Source organism: Amphibalanus amphitrite, unplaced genomic scaffold (assembly GCF_019059575.1).
Source record: "Amphibalanus amphitrite isolate SeventyFive unplaced genomic scaffold, NRLGWU_Aamphi_draft 000255F_arrow, whole genome shotgun sequence".
Lineage (NCBI taxonomy): Eukaryota > Metazoa > Arthropoda > Thecostraca > Balanomorpha > Balanidae > Amphibalanus > Amphibalanus amphitrite.
The window spans coordinates 77,450-89,446 of record NW_024881750.1 but is presented as its reverse complement, the minus strand read 5'-3'; the positions used below and the strand labels follow the sequence as shown (position 1 = coordinate 89,446).

The 11,997-nt window shown below is 47.6% G+C and overlaps 1 protein-coding gene across 2 annotated transcripts in view; it reads left to right on the top strand.

Annotated features, from left to right (window-relative positions):
- Positions 1-2,668: 2,668 nt before the first annotated feature.
- Positions 2,669-11,997, top strand: part of LOC122386523 (cotranscriptional regulator FAM172A homolog) — a 38,949-nt gene continuing 29,620 nt past the window's right edge. Inside the window, exons 1-7 of one of the 2 annotated variants that reach the window (XM_043375798.1) lie at positions 2,669-2,686; positions 3,197-3,276; positions 3,959-4,056; positions 5,229-5,419; positions 5,702-5,840; positions 6,147-6,266; positions 6,631-6,747. In XM_043375798.1, coding sequence (XP_043231733.1) covers positions 3,222-3,276; positions 3,959-4,056; positions 5,229-5,419; positions 5,702-5,840; positions 6,147-6,266; positions 6,631-6,747 — 720 coding nt within the window. In that variant the 5' untranslated portion in view covers positions 2,669-2,686; positions 3,197-3,221. Of the gene's footprint in view, positions 2,687-2,718; positions 2,742-3,196; positions 3,277-3,958; positions 4,057-5,228; positions 5,420-5,701; positions 5,841-6,146; positions 6,267-6,630; positions 6,748-11,997 lie in introns of those variants that run through there. The other variant, XM_043375799.1, reaches the window with a different exon arrangement.

Below are 11,997 nucleotides of genomic sequence, written 5' to 3'. Positions count from 1 at the left end.
CTCACCGCATGCTCCGCTCGACAGGGGGCGCGACATCGTCGGGGCGGAACGTCGGTGAATCATGCGGTCAGGAGAGCATTTGCTAAGGTGATGCAAGGTCACCTAGGGTCACTAAACCCTGATGATGCAGGAGACAAATTAAGAATGACAAGGACAAAAAGCGTCAGAAATGGAGCAGGACAGGGACATGTCGCTTCAATTGGGAGGGTGTTAGGGATGGTCATAAGACTCCCAACCCAAACATCGCAAACGCTCGAGCGCACGAATGCTATTCAGTATTCACATCATATGCCCAATAACACCACCGCAAACACTGCTGTATCGTACGAATAGGCGAGCATGGCTTTGCCCAATCTTCGTCTTATAGGATGAAATCCAGCCGACGTGCGACCAGTCCAGAGTAGACGGTGAGACGGTGAGCCCATGTCGGCACGACGTCGGTAAGTCGACACGAAAATGTATCGATCCGGCAGCCCGGCAGGCCAAAACAGCGAGGCCACTGGTATTTTATATTCATAAAGCTGGCGTTACTATCCCGAGCTCACGCAGACAAAGGATCGGCATGCGCCGACGACGGCCCGACGGCCCGCTAACATTCCCGAGGTGTTATACCGACGGACGACCGCCGAACAACCATGGCCACTATTATAAACCCGATCCCAGGCGAGACGATACCCACCCGAGATAATCTTCCGCGCTCTGCCGACAGTCGCGCAGTAACATCCGACCTGCGTCCTGCAGCGTTCGCCATGCCGATGTCTTTTTCGCCGTCTACGTCATCACCGACAGTGAACTCGATGTCGTGGGTAACTTCTAAGTATTGTGATTTCTAGCCTTGGGGTAGGCACTAAATGGACATATATGTATATATATGTAATACATGTACATCAAACATACAGGAAAATGGTCATAATCTTTTCTGTTTCTACTTAGCATACAACTCTTCCAGGATCTTGAAATTTTTACTTAGGATCCAAGATCCCCAAGGTCCCTCGACAAAATCAAAACCTGGATCTAAGATCTCCAGGATCCCTCGACAAATTCAAAAACCTGGATCCAAGATCTCCAGGATCCCTCAACAAATTCAAAAACCAGGGTCCAAGATCCCCAGGATCCCTCGACAAAATGATGACACAGAATCCAAGATCTCCAGGATCCATCGACAAAAGCTGAAAGTGCTGGATCCAAGATCCAGCAAGATCCCGGATCTAGGATCTTGCAGATCTTGGATCTCGGATCTTTTTGGGATCTTGGCACAAGTCTGGATCGATGTTGGGCCGCTGTATTTCGATGCCCGTCGGGACATGCCGCCCACACGTCGGTTTATATCGGTGGACGGTGTAAGTTCGATGTAAAGCCGGGGACGGTAGGTAGTTGGTAGTCGCGGGGAAGGAAGTCGGGGACGGTCGACTGCGGACTGGGTCGATTGAGTGTCGGCTTTCGGCCCACCTGGCTGCTGCTGATCTTCCGTATACCTACCAAGTTGGCGGCTTCGGCCGACATGTCCTGTTTGGTGCAGCATTGCGCATCTGGTACTTACTCGTACCTACCTATAAACGGCCCAGCCGAGCCCGAGGGACGGTACGGCAGCGGGCTCAGAGGGAACCAAATCCTTGCTGACGTCGGCTCGCTGTCGGGCTGACTTCGTAATGTTCTTTGGTACTGTACATATTCGTATTCGTATTCGTGTATTTGCGGCTCTGTCCTCACGTGAGGCTTTTCAGTTGCCATGTCAATGGTACACTTATTTCTAAAGGGGACTAAGGCTACAGATAGGTACCTACACATTATTCGCGAGGCATACAACTCAGTGATGGGTATGCGCACGATTTGTCTCGAGCAGACGGGCAAGGTGTTCCTTGAAACGAGACATGTTCATGGTATCCTGCATTGCTGCGAGTGCGGGCAGATCGATAAACATTTGGGCGCCTAAAGGAGGCGCCGCCGCCGACTAGCACTTGGGGGGGGGGGGGGGGGCTCACGCAGCTATTTAAAACACGCAGAAGATTCGCCCGAGACACATGACCAATCCATGGGTCCTCTGTCAAACTGAGCAGGGACTCCTGCATCGGAGAAAGGAGGGGAAAACCCGGGAAACACATTTTGGGGAAAACAGTCGCGGGAGCTCAGACTTCGGATTCTCCCTGGCCTGGTCCCCGCACCCGCCTCAATAACTTTGCTGTGGAAGTCATTTGCGTATGGTCGCAATATGTGTATTGTATGGGATCAACCAATGTACTGTATGGGATCGATCAACTCCCTTATCCTAAAACCATTGAGGCCTGAGGGGCCCCTGATTCTGAGCCGGCATTGGCAAGCGAAAGGCGAATGAAGTTCGTGGCAAGGTTCGTGGCATCCATATGGCATCAATCAAGATTATTTTACTACTCAATATCTAACTAATCAAGTGAATGGTTTTCTTTAATTCTTCAAATATGGTAGCACCACCAATGTGAGCGATAGCTGCGCTCCTGTTCCAAATAAAAATACCATCAAATGTGCTCTATAAGCAGCTGCAGCTGAAAATGTTGCAAGCGCTACCTTGAACCGGCTTGTGTTTTGCGATCGTGAGCCAACATGAGATGAACGTTTTGAATGGACTTGCTGCATAAATATTTCCATCGCCTGTGAATTTTTTTGGCGGCTGTATTTATATTTATTTGCGATAGGACATTAGTGAGTTACGGTCCGTGCTGTAACTGTATGGTCTTGCTGCAACAACTGCTGAATTCTCATAGCAAGTGTGAGAATTTATATTTCATTTTCTGTTCTTGTTTTTAATTCATTTTTTATTCCTTTCGTTATCATATGTTAAATGACTAACAGGACTGTGCAACAAGTGTCCTGATAATATCCAATGCTGTCCTTTTTTCAATTTAAATGAGGCATCTGAAATTGACCCCGCGTTCAATGTCTTGGACGGCGAATATTCTATGTGAAGGGGCAGATTCTGCCCCCCCCCCCCCAGCTGGTTAACAAATTGAAATAAATGACCAGTTCATGTGCACTTTTGAAACAGCGCCCTTTCAAGCGGTAGCATAAAATCACATCTATAAAAGGATTCTGCTATTTAAATGTTCCATCCTAACTCAACCTACAGTCTCAAACATAAATTTTATGATACACCAAATGTCCCATATGACTGTGAGTTGACTAAGTGTAATTAGAATTGCCTACTGATCACTGGCTATTTCAGGTGCGTGTATCTTAAACTTTAAGACATGGGCAACTCTCCATTTCCAACAAAGCTTAAGGATTTTGGATATGAATTCAAAGGTGAGGGCTGTCTGCTGGTTGTTGCATGTATGTTGTTCCTGTTTCTGTTATTTCCTCTGTTAATGAAGAAGCAAGCACAATCATTGCAAATGATATGAATGTTGCTTGTTATGATATGCTGATCTGTAAAATTACTGGGTAGTGTTTAATGTATCAGCTGACATCATGTGGGAGGGAATGCTGTTCCAGCCATTGAAGCTCCAAATTGAAATATGAATATGAAGAGTAGGTGTCTTGTTTGTGAACTGGCACTTGGTTTGCTTACCTTGTACTCATGACCTCCCTTTCAATTGTTGTTTGATAGTTGCAGGCTGATTACTATGCATAAGTGTGCCTTCACAAATGTATGCAGCCTTTGGATCATGTCTCCTCTGAGATGTCAGAATAGGGGTGACACTGGCAGCTTCAGGTCCTGAGACCATTGATTGTAAAGTTTCATCCAGATCTCTGTGTTCAGATTTGTAAGTAGCTTTTCACTCTGCATTATGCAGAAGGTGTGTAATTCCTTATTGACCTTACTTTTCACAAGTGTTTTGTATGTGTCCATGGGTAAGTTTCTTTTTTATACAGGCTCAGTCACGGGCCGCAAGTCAGACGGTCTTTGGCCTGAGTTTTCCCGCCGTTGTCCGAGTTAAATATGACCATTGACTACTTTGCACAACAATGAATGATGACTTTTCAGATGGCAGTCTGAAGGACATCAAGACGGGCGGTGGATTTGAGTTCAACGTCTCAAAGGACGCGGAGTATAACCAGGCGCGGTATGAGGCGCTAGGAGAGGTAGGCTTATCGCACATCGACAAACATGGTACAGCTGTGCTACCAATTGAAAATCTATCCCACAGAAATTATTACGGAGCGAGCGAAGCGAGCGGAGTCTTTCCTTAGATTAACGGAAATTTCTGAGTATGAGCGGCCGGCCGGCCGGCCGGCCGTGCGGACGCTTTTGCGAGGCTTATATCTCAGCAACCACTTGACCGATTTACACGCGGTAATTTTTATAGAGTAGCTTCATTCCTTCTACCAAGTATTGGACTATTCCTGACCCCTTATGCACGTGCCACGTGCAAAACGAAGAGGTGTCAGTTTTGTAATTGTTGCAATATCTCGGTAACTACTTGGCCGATTGCGCTGAAAGTTGGCATGTAGGTAGGCACCCACTAGGCAATGCATATCCATGTGCCAGAGTTGGGGTGCTGCTGTACGTGCGCACGTGCAGGGGTCGTTTCCAGATCTCGAGAACGGCTGGACCGATGGCGCTCAAATTTGGTACACGGTTAGGGACCAGTTAGTAGGGTGCCGTGCACAAGTCAGTTGGGACCCATTTTGCACGTGCGCACGTGCAGGGTGCCGCTTCCAGATCTCGAGAACGGCTGGGCCGATTGTGCTCAAATTTGGCACATTGCTAGAGACCGGTTAGTAAGGTGCCGTGCACAAGTCAGTTGGAGGTACCCCCTCGAAATTTCGCACGTGCAAGGTCCACCCTCTCGCTCGCTCCGTTAGTCGCCCCAAAAGGCGTTATACTGGTTGGGCTGTTATTGTAAAAAGTGGTCCCAAATGTTGGAATGATTACTTTACCGTCTAGGGCACTGGCGCCATCTTCCATTGATATACCTAATCTTTTCGTGCGCAAATGACGACTTTTTATTGACAATGCCACAGCCTGCTGCAACGTCATCTGCAGTTGGATGGTGACATCCAATAATAGCTTCTATCACTGAATGAAAGATATTATAAAAAGAGTATCCCCGGCGTCGAGTTCTCTGTCACCCGAAGAACACTTATTGTGGTAACAAATACGAGAATGGACACCCCATCAATATATGACGGTTGAGGCCCGGATGTTATCTGTATCGCCCTGTGTGCCTCAGAGAGGTGATCGCAGACTAGGAGCTCTGTCGCTCACGAAGGCAAACCTATGTGACACCCCCAGCACCCTGTATGTGACTCAGGTGATCACCGAGGAGGTGTACGCGCTGCTGGAGTCGGAGGCCGGTCTGCAGCGGCTGCCGGTGCCCGCCAATGCCGCCGACGGCGAGCCCACCACGTTCGTGTTCGCCAGCGCCGACTACCGCACGGCCGACAAACTACTGCTTCTGGTGCACGGCTCGGGGGTGGTGCGCGCCGGCCAGTGGGCCCGCCGGTAAGGAGGAGACCTGGAGGGGTCTACTCCCGTGGGGAAGGCCTGTGATCCCGCCGGCTAGTGAGCCCGCCGGTAAGGCATGGACAGAGGGGGTCTATTCGCAACGGGACTTTACATTTAGCGGAGAGAACGCGTGTGAAAGGCTGCAGACTGTTTAATGCCTGATTGACTTTCGTGGATTTGTTCCAGCAGAGCTGAATGTCTTCAGCTGTACAGCTCGTGGTGTCTACTGTCTACTATGCCACTATTCACCAAGGTTACTTTACTACTATTTGTTCACAGACTGATTATCAACAACGGCGTGAAGGAGGGCACCCAGCTGCCGTACATTGAGCGCGCGCTGTCCGCCGGGTATGGCGTGCTGGTGCTCAACACTAACGACAACCGGCGTGTCACCGGCGAGCGGAAACAGTTCATACGGGTAAGACAGACACCGTAGGGGAGAAAACGGTTAATGGAACTAACTGTTATGCCGTGCTGGACGCTAGACATGAGAGAATCGTGTCGCCATTTAACTACTTGCGATACGTTTAACTTACGATTAATAAAATAATCATCGGTGAATCGAGCGCAGGCAATGTCGGTTGGTAGGCCCATGCTGCATTCGTACAAGCGGTGCTTAGTCAAGCTTGGTTTAGCCCAATTTTACGGATTCTGGCTGAATATCGCCGCCTTGTGCGTGTGTCGCGTGTTTTCCTCTGACTAAGCGTGCGATTCGTCTCCGCAGGACAGCGGAACCCCGGAGCAGCACGCTCTCACCGTGTGGGACACCTACGTCAGGGGTGCAGCCGCCACCGATGTGGCCATCGTGGCTCACAGCTACGGCGGCGTGGTCACTCTGAACCTGGTAAGGGTTGAAAAGGAGGGATCCGCCTGGAACTAAGGTGATGGGATAGAGGTCAAATATGGTCGCCGATAGATCAGGTTACCCTGACATCTTAAATTTGCGGTTACTAGAGTCGAGCAGGACAACTTTTCTCGATTGTTGTTTTGTAACGTGTCAAACATTGCTGTTGTCTTCGCCGATATGGAAAAGTCGAACCGTTACATCGCACGACACTAGTCCAACGCTTGGTCGTAGCTGTTTTATAAAGCTTAGGCGTTATTCCTGTCACTTATAGCTGTTTCTCGTGTATAGTTATGAAGAGGCCAGGAATCTTGACCTGACCTGACCCTGACCTGACCCTGACCTCAGCTAACCTGTTCGGCAGGCGGTGCGTCGCTGGGAGGAGGTGCAAAAGCGAGTTTCGGCCGTGGCCCTCACTGACTCCGTGCACAGTATGGGAGGCGCTCGCTGCGGCCCCGAGGTGCAGAAATGGCTGGCAGAGGTGAGTGTCCCTGCGACCCCTGGCTGGTAGTGGCCATTGTCCGGTCTCTACGGCTCCTGACTGGCAGTGCCTTTCCCCTTCTCCTTCCTACGGCCACTGATAGGCAGCTTTGGCCATCACGGTCCCTGGTTGGCAGCGTCCGGTTCCCTCGGACCATTGGTGGCAACCATGGTGGTGCGGTTCTCTTAGTCTCCTCTCCGGCGTGCAGTGTTCGCCGATAACGTAGACAGTTGCGACGCAGTGGAGTCGCAACGGATTCAGCGCAGTCAGCACTGACACAGCGGAGACACACCTACACGAACTGCAGCCATTACTGCTGGAGCACCAGAATATGGGGCCGGCTCCTGCGCGGCAGGTGGTCCCTCGGTCTAGGGATACGTCACGGCGGCACGGTGTCGTGTCGCAGCAGCAGCTTTAGGCACGTGACGACTCTGGGTATCAGCCGAGGGAGACCCACCACCCTGACGCACACACACCTGGTCCTCACCAGGCTCGATCTAATCGGACAAAAAAAAAACACCTGCCGTCTGGCGAAGTGACTAACTCCTGCCGGCTGGGGCTCTGGTGTGTTTGTTGATCTCCGCACCGATCTCGTGAGCAGACATGTGCTTGGATCCGGAAAAATGGATCTGAGATCCGATCCCATGGATCCCGATCCGAGATCCATTCAGATCATAGATCCAACCCCTCCATTTTGTCGAGAGATCTACTGGGATCATAGATCTGACCCTTCAATTTTGTCGCTAGATCCACTCGGATCATAGATCTGGCTCCCCAATTTTGTCGTGAGATCCATTGGGATCATAGCTCATAGGCGCTCAAAATGTTAACAACTTTCTTTCATAAGAAGTTATGAATACCAAAGTATGGTTAGAAACAAACAATCTTTTGCAAAGGCCATATTAGTAAAGGCATCCAGTTACATTATACAGAATACAAAATAAAGGAGGCTCATGACGGTCACAACTTGAGAGAATTGAGTGACATGAAGATTGTTCACATACCAACAGAAAAGTTTGCATTAACAATTAACATAGAGGTAAGTCAAAGTAATGACTAATGAACAATACATTACTAGGTAGTAGGTACCTAGGTACCACATCACAATTCATGTTAGAATCTACATAATGATAAGACAATCTTGCATTAGACAACCATGAGGCTTTCCAGTTTCCAGCTAACACAATTGATTGATAAACAATAAAAGATGATACTGACACATGTGGCTTGGTTAGGTAAAGGTATTTCAATCCATTGAAAGAAATATTTGATAAAATAAACTGAGATATAAACAAAAGTATAAAAATATTCAACATCCTGCGGAAGCGATGGGAAGCGAAATGTCAATTGGAATGCAGCCTTGGATATTTACCGTAAAATGATTATTCAGTATCTGAATAGAAATCGTGACGTCATTTCAAATAACAAATGAGCTAAGCGTTCTTCCTTCGAGTATAATGAAAATAAATAAAAAATCATACTGGAAATTCAAAAGTCTGAAGTTTTTTTTTTTCAAAAGAATGTTCATTTTTTTCTGCCTCACAAAATTTTACGATACGGTTGTTTGTGAATATCATCTTTGTAGCGATGAATTTTATGACGTAAACGTAAGCTGAAAGCGAGTGTGTGCCTTGCATCTTTATTTTATTCACTTTTCAAAAGAATCACAATATCTTACGTCATTAGTTTGAAGGGCCTATTACGGGGAATCTTTTGGAATCATTACGGTTTTAGTCAAATTAAGATTTTTCATTGGTCAAACGATAATGACGTAACGTAAGTTAGGGCCACTAAAAAAAAAAAAAAAAAAAAAAAAACGGCATGGCGCCACACGTGGCAGTTGGCACGATGCCAAAAGTAGGTAATCTGAAGAAGTTGATGCCATTTTTGAACTTGTAATTTTATTAGGAAAGTATTAGAGGTTGGTTGCTATTCTTACTGAATCGAAATTGTGTTGCACAATGCACATACTAATAGCTCATACGAACATTCTAGATTGGGTTTTCATACCTGGTAGAAGTGGATTGCTGGATTATTTTGAGCAAAACTGACCTATTTGGCTTCCAGATTTGATTTCCTAACATCTGTCCATAGGCGGCGGAACAGGGGGGGGGGGGGGGGTGGCACCAGGGTACAGTGCCCCCCATAGATTTTGGCATTTTAACATTAGCCCTACTGGCGTTGCATGGAAAGAATGGGACCAAAATGAAAATCTGCAGTGCCCCGCTGCCACTGCATCTGTCTGTACTGTTTGTTCATTGAAGTAAAGTGGGTGTAGCTTGTTGGTAAGATTGTCATCAGTGCTGTCATGAAAAAGTTACAATTGGTCACAAAAAGTAGCAATGTGCATGTTCTTGGTTTATTTTAAATGTAGTACAAATGTTGTTCATTTAAATTCAAATTTAATGATGATACCTAATGATTACAACAACCATGTCCACAAGTGACAATTCTCAATTGTATTGCACTGTAAGGTGTACAATTATGTAGGATAAGGGTTTCATTGGCTACATGTTGTCGTGAGATCCATACAGATCATAGGTCCTCCACAAATTTTTGCCCGCTGGATCCACAGAGATCATAGATCCGACCCCTAAATTTTGTCGAGAGATCCATTCGGATCATAGATCCAACCCCTGAATTTTGTCGAGAGATCCACTCGGATCATAGATCCAACCCCTCTATTTTGTCGAGAGATCCACTGAGATCATGGATCCAGCTCTCGGATCCAAGCACATGTCTGCTCGTGAGGTTTTCAGCCGAAAAGTACTAAGATCGCTGCGAAACGTGATGGTTTGATTGGCCAACCCCAAAGGCAGAACTAGATAGGGGATAATTATTATCAGTACAATGCACCTGGTCTCTGCAACACATAGATCTTGTGTAAAATCATTGAAAGTAATTAACGATATTTGTTTTTCGTAGCACCATAATGTTTCGGGTTTGTTAGCACTCGAGGGACAATAATGCCAACTTCGACATCAGAATGGAACCGAAGAAATGTTGTATGCGGAATACATTTTCAGACTGTCGCTCAGGCTCAGCTGTTCTTTGCCTCTTTACGAGCCTGTGCGACCCAGCTCTGGTCCTGCTCGGTCACCTCGGCCTGAGTTTCAGCGTGCTGTCCCCAGCGAGCTGATCACGAAGCGACTGTGGTTACCATAGCTGGCGCCACTGGCGCTGGGCACAGCGACCGTGAGAGGGCACGGGCGGTTTATCGACGACTGTGTTATTGAACCGATTAACGAACACAATCGATTGGAAATAAGTGGAATACCTTCCTCTATGCTCTTCGTGTGTGTGTGTTTTTTATCTCATCAAGAAGGATTTTCCCCCAGTTCCTGGACAGCCGGAAGAAGGCCGTGACTCTGTACATTTCGTTACTAAGCATGTGCTTGAAGAAGCTGTTGTTTTTTCTCGCTTTTCGCATACTCCTATGCTTGCAATCTTATACTGTGTGTGTGTGTGGGGGGGGGGGGGGGTCGCATATAGGCAAGGCAGGATTTTGCTAACAAACATATTAGCAGAAACTTCTAAGCCAATTGGAGGCAAAGCCATTTGAAGGCATTTCATTCACGAGGCTCAAAAAGTCATCAATTATTTGTGTCTTGCTATCAGAACTGCTAATCAAGGAAGTCGTTGCCTTTCATCTGTCTGTGCATGAGAAACTCGTTGAAATTTTATGTTAGATGACCTATGATGAGCTGACCTTGATGTCACATGAATTAAATTTAATTACTTTCGCCATGGTTTTACGTATCTTGCAAACGGCGTTTCCTGCTTATTCCCATTTCGCCTAGGAATCGAGTCGAGTCAGAGTGTACCTCCCCTTCGACTGGTGTTCTTTGCGGTGCATCGCTTCAATGCGGATGGAAACGCATACGTAGAATATACGAGCTATTTACATTTCAATGCCTCATTTGGCCTCATTATATCGCTCACAACACATCTAGACCTACCATGGATGAATACCGAATGGGTTAAAAAAGTATGTAACTCGCAGAAATAGTTGAAACCTCCTAATAAAAACGGCTGGATTGCAGAAGTTGTGGTGCATTGCGTCACTTCCCGTTTTGCACCAAACAGGTTTGAATTCGAACCTCGGCGGCACAGCGGCCTTCTCAAGGCCATTGAGAAGAAACGCGTCCTAAGCTCACTTGCAAGGACATCACTCGTTATCTACATACCTATGTGAAATCCAAATTTGCTGGTTAGTAAAACAAAGACTGCTTGTCAAAAATATTATTTCTTGTTTAGAAAACATGGCGTGCACAGCGCAACCTCAAGTGATAGCCTTGTCTCTCATGTCCCCAAAGGGTAACTGATTATACGATGTGATCACCAAAAACCTGAAACCTCACTAAAGATGCGCCAAACTGGGCGTCTGAGCCGGTTAGGGGGAGGGGGGGGGGGGCTTGACAAGTCTCTTAAAGCTCTCGGTGATTGAATGTAGCATTGCTTTCATTGGTTCTCGATGCCAGTGAGCCATAACCAGTTGCAACTTCAATATTAGCCATTTAGATTCACTCAAGCTGTCATTGTTTGCGGTCGAAATAATTGCAAGCTTTCTAAGGTGATTGGTGACTGATGTGATTCGGAAATGGCTCGATGATTGCCACCCGTTCCTCCGGTATGCAGCCACCGTGCCGATGTGTGGCTTCTGGTGGCGGCGATATTAGTCTCCCTGGCTTCCCTGCGGGCCGCAGCCCGGGCCAAATGCCCTCCCCATCATTGTCTAAAGGGTCTCTCTGGGACGACCGGAGGGCCCTCGTGCGCTTCACTCCCGACCTCGTCTACCGCACGAGTGGAGAAACTCACCATTCAGTCTCCACAGAGTGGTTGAGATGAGCGCAATCAGATTGACAGGCTGTTGTCGCAAGCCCTACAGCGCGACGCTATATCGGTGTGGACGATCACTGTTCTGGGTCGGTTTGGATTTAGGAGTTTTGGTAATTGTCAGAATGTGTGCTGATAGTTTGTTACTTCGTGCTTGCAGAACACGGGCTGCAAAGGGCTCCGTGCGTAACTCTGGGACCAGCAATCAGTGTGCGTGCATGTAAGCCGCTGCTCATCTGACCCTATCGCACATAATGACCCCTGTCAGCACCTGACCAATCACTGTCGGCATCTGACCGACCTGTGTCGTCACATGACGACCCCTGTCACTACCTGACTGATCTCTGTCGGAATCTTACCGACATCTGACAGACCTCTGACCGACCTATGTCGGCATCTCACCGACCCCTGCGA